General features: G+C 56.5%; 1 protein-coding gene and 1 long non-coding RNA gene across 5 annotated transcripts in view; one reads left to right on the top strand and one right to left on the bottom strand.

Moving 5' to 3' along the window:
* Nucleotides 1–8,000: 8,000 nt before the first annotated feature.
* Nucleotides 8,001–12,393, bottom strand: LOC115937775 (uncharacterized). Of its 2 annotated transcripts, none has more exons than XR_014148296.1 (5): nucleotides 12,279–12,393; nucleotides 10,338–10,435; nucleotides 9,437–9,579; nucleotides 9,138–9,243; nucleotides 8,001–8,757 (listed from the first exon to the last, which is right to left on the bottom strand). It is a non-coding gene; the product is annotated as an uncharacterized LOC115937775 (long non-coding RNA). The 2 variants fall into 2 exon arrangements; XR_004073004.2 differs by having other exon boundaries at nucleotides 10,282–10,435.
* A 282-nt stretch (nucleotides 12,394–12,675) lies between these two features.
* CCDC85C (coiled-coil domain containing 85C) overlaps nucleotides 12,676–23,374 on the top strand; it is a 75,212-nt gene continuing 64,513 nt past the window's right edge. For all 3 annotated transcript variants that reach the window (XM_081829953.1, XM_081829954.1, XM_081829955.1), the window contains exon 1: nucleotides 12,676–13,723. In XM_081829953.1, coding sequence (XP_081686079.1) covers nucleotides 12,931–13,723 — 793 coding nt within the window. In that variant the 5' untranslated portion in view covers nucleotides 12,676–12,930. The remainder of the gene's footprint in view (nucleotides 13,724–23,374) is intronic.

Consider the following 23,374-nt stretch of genomic DNA (forward strand, 5'->3'; position numbering starts at 1 on the left):
GACATTCAGGAGGCCTGGCACGCAGCAGGTGCTCAATAAATAGTTGATGATTCATGAGGAGTCAGCTATCTTTAGATCTCCAGGCCTTTTTAGCACCTGCGCCTGTTTGCTCAGCAGTGAGGTGGGCATAAGCATTCGCCAAATGGTGGCGTAGCGTGGGCACTCAGCCCACAGAACCCCCCGCCCAGCCAGCAAGCACTCCCTCTCTGCCTCTGAGACATGTCCACGCTGCCTTAGCTGTTTTACCTCCAGAGACGGAGAGCTCACTACCTTGAGTCTACAACACAGCAGACACTGGTCCTGCCTTCAAAGCATTCACGATCTTGTGGGGGAAGCACAGAGTGACCCCTGGACACTGAGAGGCTGACCTCACAGGACTGACTCCCCTGGTCCCGTTAGAGGGTGCTCCCAGTAGAAGGGCTGGTCTTCCATAGATGGGCCCTGGAGGAGTGACCCCCACCTAAGGCCCTGCCCAGAGGCCTGGCTCACTGGTCTTCTGCAGGGAGGAGCGACCTTCTGTGCTGGGGCGATTGTCCAGAGCTTGCAAAGGCTGGGCCCCCAGCCCTCCTGTGGGGAGCCAGGAGGCTAGTGCCCCCCCCACCCCGGGACTGTTCCACACCTTGCCCTACCCCACCTTCATTTGCCGCTCCCTCAGGAGAGTGGGGACTCTGGGGACCCCTCTCTCCAGTGGTGACCATCTCCAGACCTTCTTTCTGGCCTTTCCCAGCGCTGCTGACAGACCTGCTTCTCCAGGGAGCGAGGCACCCTTTCTTCCCTTCCCGTGACCTCCACAGTGGAGGACCTGGGTGGTCCCAGAAAGACCGAGTCACCTGGGCCCTCCAGCTCTGACGGCCGTGACCTCGGGCGCAGAGGGGAGATGAACTCTTCCAGGAGAGGGTCAGATCTGTCATTTTCCTCTGCAAGTGCCAGGTGGGACTCGGTGGCAGCCCCTCCTTGGACCCATTGAAAGGCCGGATCCCCATCCTGGGGCCAGCCTAGGAGCTTTGGGGCTTAGGAGCGGGAAAACGGCCATGCTTCCACTCAGGAATCCCACTTCTGGGAACTTATCCCAGGGAAACAATCCAACAGGAAAACCACGCTGTGCACAAACATGTCCCACACAGGAGTTATTTATAATGGTCCAGCCCCGGAAATAACCCCGTGTCCAGTGGTGGGGGAGCCGCCAAGCGCCTCAGCTGGCTAAATATCACAGGGTTATGAAATAGGGTGAGCGGGGCAGGGGGGCTTGGAGGCCCTGAGTCAGCCCCTCTATGATTCCTGAAGCCCCACCCCACCCCTCCCCCACCCCCACCCCGGCACTCCTTAAAGAGACCCATCCCAGGATTCACCCAGAGGTGGTGGGTCAGAATCTCCAGAAAAGGAATCTGGCTGACAAGCGTCCCACATGGTTCTTATCACCAGGCAGGTGTGAAAACCCCCGCTCTTGGCTAAAACCACAGCTTCAGTGATGGCATTTGTTTAAGCCTTGTTGAGCCGTGGTGGTTGCCTCTGTGAAATGGGCCTAGCTCCATGGCCTGCCCCTGGGGTGGTGACAGGGTTAGCGATGGCCCCCGTGGGGGCTGGGCTCTGTGAGCTTCTGTCACCACTCACACAGCCTGTGTCTCCCTCTCCCCCTCCTCCCTCCCTTTCCTGGGGTCCAGTCTCCCTCTCTCCCTGTCCTATGACTGCCAAGGAATTCACATCTACACACTCCATCCGGGCCACACAGGCTGGTCTGAGGACATCTAATGCCCTGGAGCTGTGGGAATGTTTCTGTAGGGGTCTCCACCACGCTCCCCCTGGCTGAGCACCCCTGGACCAGGAGAAGTGATTCCGCCTCTGAAATTCCTTGTGTGCCACCTCTCCCTGGCTCTTGCCTTCATAGGAGGGTGAACCTGCCATGGGAGGTCAACCCACTATGGACCCCCAAATACACGCCTGGATCTCAGCTTCTGTGTGTCAAATGGGCATGATGACTCCCGCCTGCCTAACAGGCTTGCTGGGAGGACGGGAGGAGAAAACGGTCCAGAGAATGCTTTGTGACTGGACAGAGGCTGGGTCACGTGGGGCTGGGCAGGGGCCCTCCAGCAGGTGAGGCCCTGTGGCCTGGGGGCCACTGAGGAGGGTCAGGTCTGGGGGCTCCCATCAGGGAGCGCTCCTGCCTCTCCCCCTCCCTTGGTTCACGTGCCACTGTCCGGAGGTACATTTTTATGATTATTTAGAGAAATTATATTTATATTGTAAAAAAATAATGCATGCACCTAGGTTAAAAAATAAATTGGATAACACCAAAATGTTCAGAAGGAAATGAAACATCTCCCTAGCCCTTCCTCCCCTTTCTTTTTTTTTTTTAAAGGTTCCTTTTTTTTTTTTAAGATTTATTTATTTATTGGGGTGCCTGGGTGGCTCAGTTGTTAAGCGTCTGCCTTCGGCTCAGGTCTTGATCTCAGGGTCCTGGGATTGAGCCCCGAGTCGGGCTCTCTGCTCCGCAGGAAGCCTGCTTCTCTCTCTCCTGCTCCCCCTGCTTGTGATCCCTCTTGCTGTGTCTCTCTCTGTCAAATGAATCAATAAAATCTTTTTAAAAAAATATTTATTTATGTATTTATTTATTTATTTATTTGAGAGAGAGAGAGAGAGCACGAGCAGGGGGAGGAGTGGAGGGAGAGGGAGAGAGAATCCTAAGAGGGCTCTACCCCCAGCATGGAGCCCAGCCCCTGGGGGCTCGATTCCACAACCCTGAGATCAAGACCTGAGTCGAAACTAAGAGTGCGAAGATCAACCAACTGATTGACCTAGGCGCTCCCCCTTCCTCTCCTTTCTTTCTCCCAGGAACAACAGTTTCCATGCGGACTTATTCCTTCTGGTTTTGGCCTCCATGTTTCTCAGTAAGACGTTTCCATTGCTGCTTCTTGATTTTTCAATTCTAGATGTTTTTGTCGCCTTCTGGTCAGGACAAATGAGGCTTAGCTCTCTTCAGCCATTCCATCCTCCTCCCCTCCTTCGCATCCCCTGGAGGGGCTCTATCCACTTTTTCCTTAACTGCTGGTCAAGGGTTTTATTAGGATTATGTAAATATTACTCCAGGAATAGTCACCTAGTGGTCAATGACAGATCTTTTTTTTTTTTTTTTTTAAGATTTTATTTACTTATTTGAAATAGAGAGCATGAGGTGGGGAGGGTCAGAGGGAGAAGCAGACTCCCCACTGAGCAGGGAGCCTGATGCGGGACCCAATCCCGGCACTCCAGGATCACGGCCCGAGCTGAAGGCAGTCGCTTAACCAACTGAGCCACCCAGGCGCCCGACAGTTCCTTTTCTTATAGTTTTGTTTGTGTGCGCCCTGGAGTTAATGCATTAAAAAAACAAAAAACGAAAAAACCTCGCAAGGTATTTAAATGTGTTTTCTTAATTTTTCCAGCTGATTCACCCTGCTCCTAGAAACAGTGGTGTCAAAAGCTCAGGCATGTGGCTATCTTATCTGGTCTTCACCAGGGTCCCATCCAGGCTGAGGGCTCCTTTCTCTGCTCTGGGGCCTCTGAGAGCTGGGGGCTGGAGCCCAGCCAGCCTTGGGAAGGCCCCCTGCCCCCCACTCCTGGGGAAGCTGTCCTGTTCCAGGGTCTGTTCTCACGGCCTACGAGGGCATGTGCTACAAAAGCTTCCTGGAAGATGCACAGCAGTTATTTATTTATTTATTTATTTATTTATTTATTTATTTATTTATTATTATTATTTTTTTGCGACCTTGCATTTCCAAAAAAGTTTATATTCCAGTCTCATACTTGGCTGATTCTCTCCGTGGGCATAGAATCCAGGCAGAAAATCCTTTTCCCTCAGACTTTTAAGGCAACTGATTGCTCTGGGGCCTTCTAGCTTTCAGAGTTTCTAATGAGAAGTCCAATGCTGGGCTTTTTAAATATTTTATTAATTTAAAAACATATGCGCAGAGTTTCAAAAATCAAATAAAATTATGAGGCTTTAAAGGAAAAAACCGAAATAACCTAGTCCCCTGCCTCCTGTCTCCACCCCTGATTTGTGCTTTCCAGAGGCAACTAGATTCTTCTGTGACTTATCTGCATATTTGCAAACAACACACATCGCTCTTCACTGGCTCTCCGTGTTAACGCTGCCTTTCTCTTAGGAACCAGGAGGGTTTAGTCAACGTAGGCACTTGCCGTCCCCTCCCCTGTCCTCCCAGGACAGCGATATCACAGTTTTTGATTAATCGATATTGTCTTTGTAATATACTACGTGTATAAACATTATGTGTGCCACCTCTCCCATATGTCCTATGACTAAATTTCCTTCCTTGTTGGACTTTCGGGTTTCCCTGGGGATTAATAATTGCCTCCTTGTTTGACTTGCTTGGTTTACTTTTGTGCTTATCACTAATACAACCACCAAACTCTGGCAGAGCTCTAATATTCCTTGTAAGACAGCCAAGCCCCTGGGGGGAACCCATGAGTTGTGCTCCCTTGCTTGGCCAGCTCCTCCTGGAGATCTCTCTCCCTGTCCCACTCTGCATTGATTGCTCCTGGCTCCCACACCCTCACCCTCCAACTTCTCCTGCACCATTGCTTTGGGATTACCTGTTTCCTGCATTTCATGTCTTTGAGTCTTCTTATTTCTTGGTTTCATTCCTAATTTTAGAGAAAGGTTGTCTGGGAAATTTTGTCTTTTTTTCTCTCTCTCTCTTTTTAAAGATTTTATTTATTTGAGAGAGAGTGAGTGAGCAAGAAAGAGAGAGAGAGCATGAGCAAGGCAGAGGGAGAGGGAGAAGCAGATTCCCCGCTGAGCTGGGAACCTGACATGGGGCTCCATCCCAGGACCCTGGGTTCATGACCTGAGCCGAAGGCAGACATCTAACCAACTGAGCCAACCAAGCACCCCTTTTCTTTTCTTTTTTAATCTGAAAATTTCTTATCATACACCCACACTTGATGGCTTAAGTACTGGAGTATTTCCCTTCTGAACACTGAAGGCATCGCTCCATGGTCTTCTAGCTCCTGGAGTTGCCTTGAGAATGTCAGTGTTATTATGATTCCTGATCTTTTGTATGTGGCCTCCTCTCTCTGTCTCTCTTTCTGGATGCTCTTAGGATCTCCTCAATCTTGGTGTTCTGAAATTTTATAAGGATTGTCCAGTATGGCCATTTTTTACCCCCAATTCTATGCTGGACTTTTGTGTCCAGCAGTTCCAGAAAACTGTTTGGTATTATATCTTTAATACTTTCCTTCCCTCCATTCTCTCCCATTAGATATGGGACAAAGAGTAGGGGTGTTAAGTGAACACCACAGAGACTCCAGAATCCCTAGCCCCCTTTCCTATCATAGGCAGCACATTTGAGGATTATGTGGGGAATTTGGATAATCTTAGAGAACTATCTCTAAATCCAGACACTTGGGGAGGGGTATGCTCCTCCCCCCAGAAATGGGGATGTCTTCTTCTGTTGCAGCTTGATGCCAATGAACAAGACCTTGATCTAACCCAGTGCTTCACAGCCCTGCCCACCAGGCTTACCTTCTCCAGATATTCTGATTGAACTGGTGTGAGGTAGGGTCTGAGCATCTGCATTTTACCAGCTTTTATGTGATTAACAAGTACCCAGGACCAAGAACCACTGGGCTGACCCACTGGCCTTGTTTATAGAACCTGACCAGCTGCCTCATTAGGACCCTGACTTGCTTGCAGGAGCTCCGGACGCGCAGGATGCTAAGATGGCGATTCTTCATTGCAAAGCTGCGTCTGGTGTTGGGTCTGAGCCGGGCTGAGCCTTTCTTGAGAGAAGGTGCAGCTCTTCTGTTAGTTTTTCAGAGTCTCAAGATGCTCATTCCGTGTGGACTCTGGGGTATTCCCAGGCCTGTCAGCAATTTCCCCAGCAAAGCAGCATCCCATCTGCCTCACTGTGTGGCTTAGGGTTCCAGCCGGCCTTTTCTTGTGCATTTGAAATGATTCCATCTCCAGGTGAGATCCAGAGGCTCAGAGAGGGGTGTGACTTGCCCAGGGCTACCTGCCAGCAAGTATCAGACCAGAGACCAGACTCTGAGTCCGGGTTTTTCTACTTAACCCAGCTTCCCCCGTCATCATTCACTCATTCGACGAACACTCACTGAGTTCCCAGGCTCTATGCTGAGGGGGCCCTGAGAAGAGCAGTGATCAAAATGGTGGTCCCAGTGGCATGGTTGGTAGAGTGACTTCCGTCCCATCTTCTCTCTGCCCAGCAGTGGGCTCAACTGGGGGTGGGGGTGGGGGAAATTACTGTTATTGCTGGGATTGTATCAGAGGGGGAGGCAAACTGGAGGGGGCTGGGAGGCTGGGCCTGCAGGACAGAAGCCGCATTGATAATTAAGGTCTTTGCCGACTTTTATTCCATACTCAGCACATGAAATATTCAGGCACCGGAGAAGATTGGTCTCTGATCTTTGCAGCGGGGAGCACTGCTGCTTATAGACCCGGGGTGAAGGCGGCACCCATGCCTGGCACGCAGGGCACTTGGGGGGATGCAGGGGCCGGGCAGGTGTGGCCCAGAGGTCTCTGACACAGATGGTGCGCCTGCTGACACCCAGACACCACCAATGGGGCCATGCCCTGAGGGTCTCAGAGAAGAGCCAGGTTTGTCCTCAAGGAACGTACAGCTGGGGAGTTGGAGGAGGCAGGCAGGAACCACCCATCACAGGTGGGGACATTTCACCCTTCCCAGAATGGAGGTGATAGTCCCAGGGATACGCAGCCGGGCTCAGAGACGCAGTGTCTGGGACCTGGAACTTATCACCAGCAGTAAGCCCTCTAATTATCCCACAATGTTGCATTGTACCTGCATCAGTTCCATAAATACAAACATTTCAAGTAAGTTACAAGTGTGTAAACCTGCTCCACTGTTTCCTCTTCTGTTTTTTGTTTGTTTTGTTTTGTTTCCTAATAGAGTAGGCACCTCCAGTATGAAATTTGGCCTGGGCTTCCCTTGTGCTCTGACAGCCTGAGGGAGGCAGAGTGGGTGTGGAAAGCACACGGAGGTTCGCCCACCAGAGTGACAGCATTCTATACCCTGCTGGCCGGATTGTGAGTTAGCACCACCTCTTTGGGAAGCGGTTTGGCCTCATCCAGTCGACCTGAAGCCATTGAGTCCTATGACCCTGCCACTCTGTGTCTTGGTCTAGACTCAAAGTTCAAGCTCATGTACATCAGGACCATACCAGAATGTCTATGGCGGCATTGCTGTTTATCGCAAAACATGAGAAACCAATGTCCTTCAAGAGGAAAGTAAAAGTGACATATTCATGCAATGGATATTAGAAGAGATTCTCAACTGAGGGTGATCTTGCCCCTAGGAGCCATTTGGCAAGGTCTGGAGATAATTTCAACTCTTGCAACTAGGGGTGGGGGTGCTACTTCCATCCAATGGATAGAGGCCAGGGATGCTGGTAAACATCCTACGATGCACAAGACAGTCCTCCTCTGTCCCCATGCCAAAGACAAGATGTCAACCTTGCTACACAGCCACGCAAGTGAGCGAACTATAGCTTCCGCGTATCAGGGAAATAATGAGGGAGAAGCATGTTGCCAAAGAACACAGGAAGCACAATACAGCTTAAATAAGGTTCAAAAGCATGAACATCAAGCGGTCTATTATAAGGGGGAAATATAGTATGCTGATGGAATAATTAATGCAACATTCAGAATCATGGGGTCAGGTGGGCTGGGGCATGTAACCAAAAGGAGCCCCAGGGGCCTTCAAAAGTGGCAGTGACTTCCTACGCTGGGCAGTGCCTGCCAGGCACGTGCTGTGTCCCTGTTTGTTATAATATAAAAACAGTTCCTTTTTTTAACTTTATTTTTAAGATTTTATTTTTAAAAATTCTCATTTATTTTTTTCAAGATTTTATTTTTAAGTAATCTCTACACCCAACGTGGAGCTCAAACCAACTGAACCAGTGAGGTGCCCCTAAAATAGTTCCTAATAAGAATAATGTGTGTTTTTTAATATTTTATTTATTTATTTGAGAGAGAGAGAGAGAGAGCATGAGCAGGGGTGCAGAGGGAGAGGGAGAAGCAGGCTCCCTGCTGAGTAAGGAGCCTGATGCAGGGCTCGATCCTGGGACTCTGGGACCATGTCCTGAGCCAAAGGCAGCCACTTAACTGACTGTGCCACCCAGGTGCCCCAAGAATAATGTTTTTAAGTGTGTTAAGGTAAGAGGTAGTCTTGCAAAGAGCTCCCTGACTCAGTTTCCCTTGTGGTTGAGCCTCCTTCCTACCGTGCTCCTCAGGGCAATGGTATGAGGGGATGTCAGCAGCTGAAGGGGGAGGAGAGAATTTCAGTGGCTCTAGCTGGGAAGGGAGTGGTGCAGATGCAGACATCTCCCAGTTGGTCCCTAATGGGGCCTTCCACCCTAGGAACCAAAGGGGCTCAATCTGCCGGAAGTCTGCTTCTCCCTCTCCCACTGCCCCTCCCCTCCCCATGCTCTCTCTCAAATAAATATATAATCTTTTAATAAAAACAATTATGGCCGCTTTTACATGGGCCCTGATTTCTTAGGCATGGAGGCCTTTCAGCCCTACATGGTGACTCCCCTCTTACAGGGTCCCCCAGGGGGGCCAGAGAAGAAACCCCAGAATCCGGCCCCAGGCCCGGTCAGTCACCATCGCTGTGCTGGCCTGCAGAAACATTCAGCCATTGGGCAATCTTCCCCCGGCTATCCGTACCAGAGTCCTTTCATGTCCACACGCCTCTGGTCATCACCCGTAAGTTCACATGGTCATCTGAGCTTTGTGGAGACAAACAAGCAAGCCAAGAGAATCAACATAGAATCCTAGAAAGACTAATGACCGTCTTATCGGGTTGTTATGATCATCACATGAGGGCCGGCCTGGAGTCCCTGGCTCATACTGGGTGCTGGGGAAGCGGTAGGTGGTGGTGGTGGTTACGACTGCTGTTAACTATTGGCCCCAGGGAAAGGCCACACATGCTTGTCCCTGCAGCTCACAGAGCCCTCCGCACCCCCACTCTATTGCCTCACCTCACTCCGACACCCCCCACCCAGATCACTGTCACCTACCTTTGGGGTCTTGGCTTGTGTGGTTCCCTCCATTTGGACTATCCCAAAGCCCTCCTCCCCCCTCCAGAATCTGACAAACTCCTACTCACTCTTCAAGATTCAACTCAGGGGTTGCCCGGCTGGCTCAGTCAGTACAGCATTCGACTCTTGGTCTTGGGGTCATGAGTTTGAGCCCCATGTTGGGAGTAGAGATTACTTAAAAACAAAAAAGATTCAACTCAGACGTCACCTCCTCCAGGAAGCCCAGCCCAGAGCTTCAGGATGCTCCCTTGATGATATATTCTACTCATCTCTTTGGGGTACTCACCACAATGCATCTACATGCATTTTATAGATATGCCCGTGCGTATGATTACGCATATATATGCTTTTGTGTATATATACTTACCTAATTATGTTTGTGTGTTCAGTAAACCAATGAACGAAAGTGACCTTGGGCAAGTCATTTGCCTCCTGGGGCTCAGTTGCCTCATCTTCAAAATGAGGGGCTCAGATTCAATTGGTCATGTGCTGAAGGGTCGTGCATTCACCCTGCAAACATCAAATGGTATCTGCTCTGGGCTCTGTGCTCCCTTCTCAGTGGGGAGACAGGCTGCTTACCACCAGTATGGTCTTATTATCAGTTCCCAGGGTCACAGACCCTGTGTTTTGAAATAGTTTGTCTATTATGTGTCTCTATATTGGCTCTCACTCCACCTGGCCCTTAAAAACATTTGTGTGCTTTTAAATGGACACAAACTGGGAGATTCTGAAGGGAAAAAAAAAATTGGAGAGTCGGGGGTGTATCTTTATTATTTAAAAGACCCCCAACTACTTTTACTGGACATCTAGAGAATTACTGTGCTAAAGAGCCATGATTCGGTTTTACTGCTTTCATGACAAAGCTGAGCTTGTCATGACTGGGAAGCTAGAAACCAACACACATGACATTTCTGAGCTCATGGCTTGGGGTACAAGGTCTGTCGGACTGAGAATGTTCTGGGGATCTTGGCACCTTTTGCTGGACCCTGAGGGACATCGGCCCTTAGGGAGGGAGCTTTGGCTTGGCTAGTCCCTCTTGCTTCAGGACCCTTTCAACCTCCTGCCGTCCTATTTCATTGTGCCCAAGCCTGTGCAGCCACAGGTGCGGTGCGGGGAGCGGAGAGTCTCCGTCAGGCCACCTGGTAGAATCATCTCTAGTGGTCTGTCTTTGCTGCACCGGGGGCGGGGAGGGGGGGAGTTAGGGACGCTTACGTGGGTCCTGGCTGGGGGACTCTTAGTCCTATAGTCTGTAGATGCTGCAAACAAACCCTATGTAGATGCAGGCTTCGTTTTTCTCTTGGAAAGTTCAGCTGAAGCTGCCGGCCCTGGAGAGACACAGGACTGAGATGCAGGCCACGGGAACCACCTGGGGAAGGGAGTTCCCAGGAATGCAGCGTTACCCATCTCCACCACTTCCCTAGTCTACCTATCCTCTTCTCACCTCTCCCAGAAGCAGCTCTGTGCACAGCCTTCAGGGAGCTGTTTGCTCTGGCTTCCTGGGGTAAGACAGGCTTGCAGCTTCCCAGGTGTGAGCTGAAACCCTCTCCAAACCCGGATTCATCTGGGCTGGGCTGGGCCCATGGAGAACAGTGGCTCACCGGGGCCAAGTCCTGGAAACCCTGAGCTCCTCTGGGGCTTCACCCTCAAAGCTCTGCTCCTCCCACTCATCCTCTCCCTACCACCCCTTCCTGAAGGTCTACCTGGGAAGAGGGGCAGATGGGTGGGGAATGAGGTGCTGAATCTGGACCTCTCTATGCACCTCCCCCATCCCTTCACAGGCAAGCTAGAATGAGCCTCTTAAAAGGCAAATCAGGTCAGGTTGCTTGGTGCTAACCCCCTACTGCTTTCCCAGCTGCCTTAGAAGCATGCAGGATCCGGCCCCTCTGACCTCATCTCTCACCCCTTCCCTGGCCCATTCCCAGCCCCACTGGCCTTCTTTGAATAGGCCGCTAACAGGCCAACCCTAGGGCCTCTGCACTAGCTAGTCCCTCCACCTGGAGTGCCCTTCCCCCCTCATCTTTGTCCTTTCTGCTCAGGTCTCAGCTTAGATGCACCTCCTGAGAGGTCTTCCGTGACCACGGGATCTAAAGTAACTGCTTATCACTTTCTGTGACAGCAGCTTGTCTTAATCCCCTGCACAGCACTTATTACAGCCTCGTGGTTATCGAGTGTTTATCATCCGCTCTCTCCTCCTCCCCACAACTGCAACGTCGCCCCAGAGGGCAGTGACCTCTGCTGTCCTGCCCCGCGAAATCCCCCGGGGGTCTGGAACAGGACTGGCGTAGAGAAGGTGCTGGGTGCGCAGCTGTCCAACGAATGGTTGAGCAACTGGAAATGGGGACATCAGCTGCTGCGCGGGCGCGCGCTCCAGGCCGTGGCGGCTCACAGTCGGGCGCGCGGGTTTTATCTTATCGCGGGTCTCGGGGGAGGGACGCCCCCCTCGGACCAGCTAGCCGCAGGCGCGCCGTAAACACGCTTAGGGGAAGCGAGGATAACGAGACGGACTCACAGGCTGGGGGAACAACACCCCGGGTGCCCGGCGAGGCTGCCGGTGGGGCGGGGGTTCTGTGGCCGGCTCGGCGACCCCCGACCCTGGCGTTCAGGCCCCCGTGGGAGACCTTCCTCCATCCCCTCCAGTGGTCTCCACCTCAGGAATCCCTGACTCTCCCTCGAAGCCCAGGAACTAGCGGTCGGGTGGGCGGGGGTGCATTGCTCTGAGCGCGGCTCCGGGCGGGGGGCGAATTCCCCATGCCCTCGCCCTCCCCTTGGGGCAGGGGAGAGGGTACAGACCGCGCTCAGAGACACGACTGGCGAGGCCCTGGCCCTCCGGGGCGCAGAAGCAGGAGCCACAGCCCTGCGCTGGAGTTGGAAACGCAGCCCCTCCGCAAGCTCCCGCAGGGGACGGGAGTGGAGATGGGGCGGAGGAGTCGGGGGCAAGAAGGGGACAAAGAGCCGCCCTGCCTCCGGGGAGAGCGACCCCCGAGTCAGAGTCCCATTGTTCGTCGTATTTCAGACTACGCCGGACTCTGGTGCCCCCGGGAGGGAGAAGCGGAGCTGTCCTCCGGCTCCCGGGTATTTGTTTATTTGGGGCGGGGGAGGGGGAGCGGGGGAAGCAGGCCTGGGAGGGGGCTCGGCGTCCATTTCCGCGCGTCTCCTTTAAGGAAAACCCTGCCCTACCTTTCCCACCGTCCCCCTCCCTGCAGCCGTACCTGCATTTTAAAAGCGCCCTGTAGCCCAGGGATTGGCCAAGGCCGCGTCCTCCGGGCGCAGAAACTTGAACCGCCGGGAGGGGGGTTTGAAGCCGGGTGGCTGGACTGTACCATCTCCTCGGCGTCCCCCGCGTGCGCCCCGCCCCTCCCACACACCCCCATAGAGGCCCAATCGGATGGGCGGGAGGGCGGGACCGCGGCTCGAATGCGCCTCTGGCAGGGCGCCGGGCGGGCGGGCGCACGGCGCTGGGGGACGTCGGGGGCCGGCCGCGCCTCTGCCCGTCCCCTCGCTCCCCCCCGAAGGCGGAGCCGGCCGAGGCGCCCCGCCCCCTCCCCGCCCGGAGTGGGCGGGGCGGCCGGGGCTCGGGGAGCTGGGCCGGGGGCGGGCCTCCGCCTGCTTCGCCCGAACCCGGAGAGCGCCCGGCACGGCGGCCGCCGACACAGCAGCGGTCCTAGCTCGCCGAGCCCCGAGACCCGCGGTTCACGGGCAGCCCCGGGCGGACGCTGCGTGAGGGCGCGCGAGGCGGCGCGGGGCGGCCCGCACGCGCCCCCGGCCGCCCCCTGCCCGTGAGCGGACCGGCCCAGCGCCGCCCCGGCGCGGGGAGCGCCGGCCGGGCGAGGGCGCGGGCGATGCCGCGGTGACGGCCCCGCCATGGCGAAGCCCCCGGCGGCGGCGGCGGCGGCGTCGGAGGAGCTGAGCCAGGTGCCGGACGAGGAGCTGCTGCGCTGGAGCAAGGAGGAGCTGGCGCGGCGGCTGCGGCGCGCCGAGGGCGAGAAGGTGGGCCTCATGCTGGAGCACGGCGGCCTGATGCGCGACGTGAACCGGCGGCTGCAGCAGCACCTGCTGGAGATCCGCGGCCTCAAGGACGTGAACCAGCGGCTGCAGGACGACAACCAGGAGCTACGCGAGCTCTGCTGCTTCCTCGACGACGACCGGCAGAAGGGGCGCAAGCTGGCGCGCGAGTGGCAGCGCTTCGGGCGCCACGCGGCCGGCGCCGTGTGGCACGAGGTGGCCCGCTCGCAGCAGAAACTGCGCGAGCTCGAGGCGCGCCAGGAGGCCCTGCTGCGCGAGAACCTGGAGCTCAAGGAGCTGGTGCTGATGCTGGACGAGGAGCGCGCGGCGCTGGCGGGGGGTGGGGGCGGCGCGGGCGGCGGCGGCGGCGGCGGCGGCGCGGGCTCCCGCAGCTCCATCGACAGCCAGGCCAGCCTGAGCGGGCCGCTGGCCGGCGGTGCGGCGGGCGCGGGAGCCCGCGACGTGGGCGACGGCAGCAGCACGTCGAGCGCGGGTAGCGGAGGCAGCCCGGACCACCACCACCACGTCCCGCCCCCCCTGCTGCCCCCCGGGCCGCACAAGGCCCCCGACGGCAAGGCAGTAGCCACGCGCCGGTCCCTGGACGACTTGTCCGCGCCACCGCACCACCGAAGCATCCCCAACGGCCTGCACGGTAAGGACGGCACCGGTCGGGCAGCGCGGGTCTCAGGCCCACGGCCTCTTCCCCCCGGGGGCGGTCGCCACTCCAGACCCCTCCTCCAGGTGGTATCCAGACTCAGGGCTGGGGGATCCCGCGCCTATCCGCAGTGGCGTTTTGGGTGATGTGTTGTTTCTGGTCAAGTGATGGAGGCGTGACCCTGCCCAGCTCCGAATTCGCAGCCGGGCCGGGGACCCACTGGACCCCAGGAAAGTTTCTCTCCTGCGGAATTATCAGTATTCGTGTAGGGCACCGCAAGGCCGGCTGGGGACGCCTCATTCCAACCTGGAAATCTTTGTCCAGGAGCGGGAAGTTCTTGGGGGGGGGGGTGCGTGGGAGGGGGAAAAGAAAGGCCCTTTGAGTACAGGTGAATTTCTCCTCTTATTTGGAGCAACAGGCAACCCCAAACCTGAGCAGCGTCCACGTGTGTGGGGGGCTGGGGCTGGAATTCCACCTGGGCTTCTCGGTGCTGCCTGCAGGCTCAGAAGGAGGCAGGTAGCCCTTGAGACTCCCAGGCCCCTGGGTCAGAGGACCCCGGGCGAAGAGCCTTTCTGGTTTGCTGTCAGTCCTGAACTTCTCAGGGTGGACGGACCTTTCTCAACCGAGGCTCTAAGACTTTCCAGAGGGATATGTGCTTGGAATGGATCCTGGCTTTTCGCCTCTGCCTGCCTCAGTTTCCTTAATCTGTAGAATGGAGTTGATGATCCCTGCCTTGTGGATTTGGGGCAGATATAAAGTCTCCCAAGGGATTTGTAAACTGCTGGTCGCCTTACAGGAAGTGCGCTGGTGGTAGGTGGCTTGGGTGTGGGTGGAGGACCTTTGGCCTCAGGAGAGCTCGGCTACTGTCTTCCACGCCCATGTGACCTATGGGCCCCCAGCTTGGGTCCGCCATTCCCAGCGCCCTGATCTGTGGCTCTCCTGGCCACTCGTGCCTCTCCCTACCTCCCTGTTCTTCCACATTTTTGGTGGCTTGGCTCCCAGTTCTGGTGGCAGTTGCTGCTGCCTGAACTATTTGCCTGAAGGTGGAGATTAAACAGCCCTTTCTGGTTCTCTTTAAAGGCTTTCCTGGTTCAGAGAAAATGTGTCTAGGCTTTAAATGACTGTTCTTCCCCAGAGTGACGCCTGAGCAGAGGAGGGACGTTCTCTCTCTCTGGTTTGGTGGCTGAGTGGCCTCTGCAGGGTGTTGGGGTGGGAACCGGACCCATGCAGGTGGTGTGCTCGCCCATCACAATTTTTCCTTTATTTACCTTCCCAGCCTCTGAGTTCAGAGCAGGACTGGGTTGAGAGGGATATTTTGTTACTGATTAACAATCTACCACTACCACTCGGGTTTCCCGTTGTAACTCTGTATCCACTCACATCCCACCACAGGCGGCTGGAGGCCAGGGGGAGCAGCTCAGAGTTAGGGGGTTTCACTTGTGGGGGTTTCCAGGGCTGGGGAGTCAGGAGTCCCAGTTCCAGCCTCTCTGGCCTTGCCTTCTTGGGGGCCTCGGGAGGGGCCCGACTTCTGGGCCTCAGTTTCTCCCAAGTGCAAGGAGGGATTGCTGCAGTCCTGTGGCTGGGAAATGTTGCTGGTTTTCGGCTGCGTCATCAGTGACACTTGCCGAGAGCGGTTGTCCGCACAGGACTGGAGTGCCCAGCGTCGCAGCATATTTGCAGGGAAGTTCCGTCATGCTTTGGACAAGGAGATGCGGCCTCTGTCTGGCTCAGGGTATCAGCCAAAGCAGTGGATGATGTCAGGGCAGGGGACCAGGGGGTGGCTGGGACTTGAGGTGTACAGTTTCCCCGCAGAGTCCGTGCCCACCCCCCGGCCCCCCAAGTCCCACGCTCACTTGGAACAGGCCTGCCACCGGTCTGGTGGTGGCCAGGCTCTGTGTTGGGTGAAATACAAATGAGCACTGCTATCACCAATTTCAGTTACAGGGGCTTGGTGTTGAGCCTTGTCTCTTAAAGTCATCGCGGCCTTGAGCTATTCTCCCAGCAATGTGAACAGGATGGCCAGAAACGGGGCAAGGCCCTTCTCTTAAAAATGACTTTTGGGTAGTTTTGAGTGGAGGGAGGAGGGAGCTGGAGGTAGGAACGATAATGCACCTCAGTCCCAGTGGCGGGGTGGGGGGGAGAAAGTGGGGTCAGATGCCGGGCTTCTGCCCTCCGTAGTTGGTCTCGGTTCGTCCTCCCAGGAACCCTAGAGGTAGTAGTATCCCCATTTTCAGATAAGCAAGTGGAGGCTGAGGGAGGTTCTGAGCCTTGCCTGGGAAAGCCGTGGAGACTGGCAATGTCTCCGCTCTGTTGCCTGGGTGGGGCTGCCCAGGTGAGGCTGCGGGGTTGGGGGTGGGGGTTCCCCAGGGTGGGACTGCCGGGAGTTGGGGGCGTTCCCTCATGGCTCCGGCTGACGCCTGGCTTGCATCTCTGGCCTCTGTCACTGTCTAATACTCTTAGTCAGCAGACAACACTGGTGACTCCCTATTCTTAATTCCTGACCCAGGTTTGCTCTCGTTCGCCCATTCTGGGAAATGTCACTTCCTTATCGGTGACCACTGAGCAGATGGTTGATAACCCTGTCACCCCAAGGGGTCACACCGTCTTGCGGTGGAATCTGCCTCCTGCTTTTCTCCGGGGGCAGGTTACTTCTCTGGGCCTCCCTCTGCTCTTCTGCAAAGTGGGGCAAAACCCAGAATGCCCCCTTCAGCCGCCTAGGCCGAGGGCGGTCAGGGTCTGCGCACAGTAAGTCTCGATAGTTGTCAGAATCCTTGTCATGCTTGTTTCTTCCCAGGCTCCTCGTGAAAAAGCAAGAGGGACCCCTTTGGGGGCTTGCCAGACAGACTTTGGTGTTGTCTTCAAAACTCTGCTGTTTAGACAGCTCGCCTGAATGTTTGCGACCACAGCACCTGCTGACGAGCTGGGGGCCTGGGGCCCTGTAGTCTTCTCGTAAGCGGCTGGGGTGGGCCTGCAGCCCCGCGGGGTGCCCGGGGAAGGCCCCTGCGGCTGTGGTGGGAGGTGGCCCATCTGTATTCCAGGCTGTCCTGGGCTGGGCTGGGCCTGGCTGCTGAGAATGCATATGCAAATGACCTTTTTCCCTCCGGGTTGTTTTTGATCGAGCTGTGGGTTGTGCTGACCGAAGTCCGGACTCAGAGCTCTTGCTGTACTGCAGTGGGTCAGACTGAGGCAGGCGAACCCCAGACTCTAGAAAGTCAGGTTTGCCCCTTTGAACCGACAGTTTTCAAACAAAAGCATTTTCAACAAGGTCTCTCCTTCCCCTCCCCCACCTCTCACTCCCCCTCCTCCCAGTCCCTGTGTTTGCATCCTGTCCTCCCCCATCACCGTGGCCCGTTCCCCCTTAGCTAACCCAGAGAAACCAGGACCTCCAGCAAGCCTTTGTACGGGCCCTGTTTACTTTGAAAAGTTTGGATTAAAAATTTGAGCTTCTCAAAATAAGATGGTTTTGTTCTCCTGCTTGTGTTTTTGTTGGTTTAAAGGATGGATGGAGCGAGGGTGGTCTGAACCTTTAAAAAAAGACGGCGTGAGTCGGCATGCTGGCCCTGAATAGGTCTTTTATTAGGGGCCTCCCAGCTCAGCGCCTCCTGGGCAGGATCGCTAATAAGACGGCTTTTCCTAAACCCAGCCAGGCCTGGGAGCAAAGGTCAGTGAAGACAATGGGGTGGTTTAGATAAGCCTTTCGCCCTCCCTCCCCAACCTGACCCTGACCTTCCATCCGGGGCCTTGGGGTGTTGGGCCCCCAGGGCCTTGCACAGAAGGAAGACAGGCCAGAGGGACTCACTGGCAGGTACGCCTGGGGAGGACCAGGGCATCCCCAGCACTTCACAGTTTACCACACAGAGCCTCCCAGTCCCCACTCCATTATGGTCAGAGCTCCCAAATGGTCCCATATTGTAGATGGGGAAACTGAGGCTTGGAGAGAGCAGTGACTTGCTCTGGGTCCCGGGGGGACCTGGGCTCAGTGTTGGGTCTCCTGTGTCAGAGTCTGGGCCTGCCACTCTGCCTGCTGCCCCTCTGGGCCTGGATAGTCTGGCTCTGTCGGGCTCAGAGAGACTCCCATGGGAGGCCCCACCAGCAATGGAAGGCCTCCCAGAGCTTGGTCCTTGGCAGGGCCCCGGTGACCTACAGATGGACATGGGGACAGTTGGGGCTGGGGGGAGCTCCAGAGGCTGGACCTGTGTAGCAAAGGGATGGCATTTCTTCTGGGGAAGCCAGACCTGTGCCTCATTCCTGTGCTCCTGTGTTCCTGCACGAGCCAGCATGGCTCATCCATAAAATGGGGAACGTGCGCTCAGGGCAGGGAGTCCTTCCTTCTTGTATTTTCATTCCCTCACTCCTGCCCCAGGCTGGCTTCCCTCTGCCGTGGTGACCCCACCCAACCCCTCACCATGGCCTGGCCTCAGAGCTCCCAGGGCACAACTTGGTTTACAACCTTGTCCCCAGAGCAGCATGATTAGCAAGGAAATCCTTTGCTGCTCATAATCTGTGTTTTCCACCCATGGGGATTTTCCACCCCATGCTTGTCGATGATATGAACACAGAGAATTGGAAGCCTGGGACCTTCGGTGAGTTCCAGAACCTTTGTGGGGCTCTGTTTTCTCCTCTGCAAAGTGGGAGACTATTACCAGTCTTTCGGTTGAGGGAGGGAAGCGGGGACTGTCTCCCACACGCCAGTCCTCCTCCTCCCAGCTGGAGCATTCGGTGCTGGGTATGCTTAGGAACAATAATAGACCTGGGTGAAGCCTGACCTTGCACCTGCTGTGTGAGTGGGCAGCTTACTAAACCTATAAGCCTCAGTTTCTGCACCTGTCCCGAGGATAACGACACCCCGGTCCTAGACCTGGGCCTCCAGTGATAGGCTCGGTGACCCTCTACTGTCACCTGGACCCCCTGCAGATTTGCCTCCTCCGGGTGGGGATGGGGGATCCCCGTCACATGTTTGCGAGGACAGCCTTGTGCCTGCCCTGTGTCAGAGCCACGTGAGCCCTTGTCTAGCTGGACAGAGAAGGGAGACAGCATTTCAGCAGGAATAAGGCAGAAGCAGGTCTGCAAGTGGGTCTGACCACGGTTGCTGAGAGCCCAGGGTCTGTGTGGGGAGCTGGGGTGGCCCTGGGCCTGGACGCCGCCTCCTGTGAACAGAAAGAACTGGAATGTGGAGCCCAGAGGAGAAAAGCCTTGGGGCCAGGGAACTGCTGCGAGGCTGTCAGCCCAGGGGGTTGTGTCCAGCCCCTGGGGGTGGAGCCCTAGAGTGGCAGAGACCTTCCTTCAGGGGCCACCCAGAAGAGGGGTCCAGGAGGACTGTGTCGCCTCTGGAGACCAGCAGCAGCCCAGGGAGCTGGGGAAGGGCTTTCCTGCACCCACAGTGGTGGGACACCCCAGACAGCGCTGGGAAGGTGGTTGGGTGAGCCCAGGACAGGGCGAGTCAGGAGGCGACAGGGCGTGGCCGGGTTGTTGAGAGCTGGCCCTTCAAGCCGGAAGGGCTGCATCAGCACCTGTTTATTGAGCGGTTACTCAGTCTGAATTGTGGGTGCCATGCACACAGTGATTCATGTGGCCTGGCTTGGGGAGTGGCCATTCAGGAGCATTCATCTGTGGCTGTTGGGGTGTAGGCTGGGCTGGGGGCAGCAGGGGAGGAAGTTTGGAGTTCCCACGTGGCCACGGTGATTGTGGCCACAGGAGAGAACCGTCTCTGCAGGTTCTCAGACCCGGCGGGGTGGCTCCAAAGCCATGCTCCCGGCCCCTGTTGGCCTCCTCCTCACTTCTGAGCTCAGGGGTCAGGCTGTCCGCTGTTGGGGGCTTGTGCTCTCTGGCCGCAGCCTCATTCCCGATCCTGCTGCCACTCTCTGTCCCCGCCTACAACCTGGGTGCCCCGGATCCGTGCAGGGGTGACTCTGGGATTTCTGAGCTAGTAGGCAGTGCCATCTCCCTGGAGCAGGATGACGAGGCGACCTAGGTGTCGTCCCCAGAGGTTTGGTGACAGGAACAAGCTTGCCTGTAAAGGGACGAGCTGCTCTTTTGATCCTGAAAAGTCAGGACTCCTGGCAAGCACCTAGAGCTTGTCACTGTCACACATTGCCCTGCCACTGTCCCCTGCCCCCGCAGGGTTCTTGGGTTGGAGCTTGGGCCACCCGGTGGTGGATGTCTACTCTTGAACGAGTCACTGTAATGGTCTCCAGCTCTCCAGGGAGCAGGGCAGCAAGCTCAGGAGCTTTATTGATTCGCCTGTAAGTGTTCTTGGGCTCACCTGGTGTATGATGTTTAAACAGAGGCGTATTCATTAAGTGGGGAGCAGGGGAAAGGGAGGAGACGTTGCTATGTAAAGGTTTGAAGGTGGACCACTAACAGAGAACTCTGGATCCCCTAGGGAAAGCCCATCAGAAAAAGGTCACAGCTGGAACTGCCTACAGCCTGAGGAAAAAGCCCAACCCAGGGACTTGGGGGGCGGGGTGCAGGTGCAGTGGGAGGGGCTTCACAGATCCCACCTGCCTGGCCTGTCCACGACCCAACCCCCGGTCCTGCGTTCCCCACTGAACCAGATGTGCCTGGGCTCCAGCTGTTCTTTCTGCCGGGCCTGGCCTCCTCCCGGGTCTGTTCTGCTTGCACAAACCTGCTGCACCTCTGAGGCTCATCTCAGCTCCTGTTAGCACCCCCTCCTAGCTGAGCTCCGAGCACCCCGAAGAGGTTGAAAGCCAAAGCAGGGCAGTTGTGGGAGTGAAAGGGGCATGACGAATAATCACGCCAGGTCAAGAGGTCCACCTGGGCGTGTGTAGCCAGGGAGGTTCCAGGGTCTTGGGGACTGGAGCTCCTGGCCCCACCCCCACCCCCACGACCTAGTGTGACTTGCCTCACCGCTCTGAGCCTTTTCCCCAGCAAAGCTGGGATCCCAGTGGGGCCCAGCAGGACTTTTCCCTTCTGTGGGAGCCAGGAAGCTGGTAGCACCATGCCAGGCACATTTGGTGCCCGTCAAAAGACATTTCTGGAACCTGCCCCTCTGTGCCGAGGCTGTGAGTCAAGAGGACCAAGGCCCCGGGCACACAAGCTCAGAGATAGATGACGGACTGAGGGCCCCTGGCCGGGTGGCCAGGGAGGGCTCCAGCTCCCGTGTGGCCGAGCCCGGGGGCGGGCCCCCTTCCCTTCCAGCTCTCGCCAGTGCCTTAGGACTCTGGGCAGTTTGCTCAGGGGTTTCCGGCTTTCCCAGGCACGGCATTTCCTCCACCCCGAGATACCATCAGCCACAGATGCCCTGTGTACTTAACAACAGCTCCTGCTGGGAGGGGAAGACCCTACGGTAAACGCACGCATGGAGTCTGAGCGGCACCCCACATTGTAACTGAAGGGAAGATGCTCATCTTTGAATGCAGGAAATAACAAATGGCAAAGGACAAAGGTCTCTGGTTGATGGGGATGCCAGAAAGAAGGAAAACAGACCCTTGTTTACTCCCAGGGCCCCCGGGGTTATCTGCTGGCCCTGATGCTGGCCTCATCAGCTGATGTGCTCCCCACATCTGGGTTTTGGGGGCCTGGCGATGTTCTGTGCTGTGGACAACACAGGCGGAACCAGTTGGCTCAGCCCACTCCCGGACCCCACTGTGTGCAAGCGCCTTCCTCTCTCCAGGCCTTCATGTTCTTGTCCGTAAGATGGAGGGCTTGGGGAGGCTGTGCCGAGGCTCCCAGAGACCCTAGCTTTCTCTGGCCCCTTGACTCAGAGTTCCTACGATGCATAGAGCCACAAGGAAAGAGCCTCCCGCCCTGCGCTCCTGCTTCTCTTCGGTCATCGGTCATATTTATGGTTTTGTGTCTTGCCCGGGGGTTGGTCCTCAGCTTGGGGCAGGTCTCCCAGTTGAGCTTCTGGGGCGATGGAGGTGACCTGTCCAGCGCTGGCTGAGGCTCCTGCCTGGCCAGCCTGTCCTCGTGAGGGGCTGATGGAATTACCTAGCTCTGCCATTCGATCTGCTCTTACGGGACTAGGTAACAGGTTTGGCACTTGGAGAGTATGTGGGGTTCCGGTGCCCTGGTGTGGGGTCTGCCCAGGACAAAGCCGCCTGTCTTGGACTTGAGGTTCCTCTGTGTGCAGTCCTGTCTCTGCCTGGTTCATAAGCTTCTCAGGGCAGTCTTCCTGGCATGCAGGAGGTGCTTGGTGTACATCGGGGAGAGGAACGGGGAGGTGGGAGGCACTGCACGGGGTGCTCCCTCTTGTCGCTTTAAACCCGACAGTGGTCAACCCACTTTGGCCACCTGACCCGTCCCCCTGCCTTTTTCCCCATTTGCTCCATTTGGTGCCAAATGGCCTGCAGTTCCTTTAGAAAAAAGAAATCAAACCTCCCCACTGAGGGTGGGGGCTTGCCTATTCCCCCTTGCCTGTCTCCCGTAACAATAACTGCAAAGTACACACTTGCTTTTACCAGTGGTTTCTAACCATGGCTGCATATTAGGTATCGCTCGGGGAACTTTAAAACAATGCCAGTGCCTGGATGGGCCCCCAGGGATGGGCCCAATTGGTTCTGGAGGCTTCGGTGGTTTTAGAAGCTCCCCAGGGGTTCTGCTGGGCAGCCAGAGCCTTGGTGGGAAGCTCAGGAGAAAAAGGAGAAAAGCCACTGGGCCTGCTGTGGTCACCCAAGCTTAAGATGACCCGTCAGCAGGTGGGCGGGAGGCGGATGCCGCCCCACGCTGGGGCATCTGGGGCATCGCAGAGCCCGGCCGGTGGGGTGGGGGGAGGCTGAGGCTGCTGTCAGCTCCTGTTAGCAGTAAGAGAGAAAGGGGCCTGTTTGTGTTTCCCCTTGCTCACCTTTGCTGTGTGGGCGCCCAGGTGGGCTGCCTGGCAGGCGTGGAAAGCAGGGTTTGAGCCCGGCCCTGGGCCCCCCCCGCCCCCCGGCTTGCTCCCCACCTCCACACCATGGCCTTTGTCAGACTGCCAGGCGCTGCCTTCCCCACCCCCTCGGCAGGGTGCTGGCCCGCCCCAGACGGGGTGGGAGCCTTTTCAGGCTGCATTCGAGGGGACAGATGCAGGCAAGGCCGGTGGCACCGAGACAGCAGCTACGGAGAAGAGTCGACCCATTTCCAAAAATAGCCCATCCACTGTCAGGGGAAGCGTCTCTTTGTCTCCCCAAATCAGTCTTTCCGTCTCCTGTCTCCCGTCTCCCGGCTTGTAAGGCAGTAAGGAGGCAAGCTCTTGTCTTGGAATCAGAGGCTCCCGGAGCACCCGCCCCCCGCCCCCCGCCCCCCACAAGGGCGCGATTGTGTGTGGGCCCTGAATGTGCCCGCCTGTCCCCGAGCGAGCGCGGCACCGGGACACCGGCTCCTCTGTGTAAGGAGCCCGCTCTGGGAGTGGCCCTTTGTGGTGGGTTCCGGGCTCTCAGAAGGCTCCATTTCCCTGCTGCCCAACGTCCCTCTGAGCTGGTGGGACAATGGGAAGCTCCTGGCCTGCCCTTTCTCCTTTTTCTGTGTTTTCCATGTTTTCTGGAATGCACACGCCCCACTTTTATACCTGGACGGAAAATGAAGCAGCGAGTTTCTCTCTCTCTCTCAGCACCTTCTGTCCTGGCGGGCCCCGCTCCCTCCTTTCCCAAGCCCTCCTGTGGGACCTCCCCGCACCATTGTCTCCTTCCTCTTGTGCTCCTTCCCCTGCAAACA

The sequence above is a fragment of the Leptonychotes weddellii genome, chromosome 9, assembly GCF_054177405.1.
Source record: "Leptonychotes weddellii isolate Sample4059 chromosome 9, ASM5417740v2, whole genome shotgun sequence".
In the NCBI taxonomy this organism is placed as follows: Eukaryota; Metazoa; Chordata; class Mammalia; order Carnivora; family Phocidae; genus Leptonychotes; species Leptonychotes weddellii.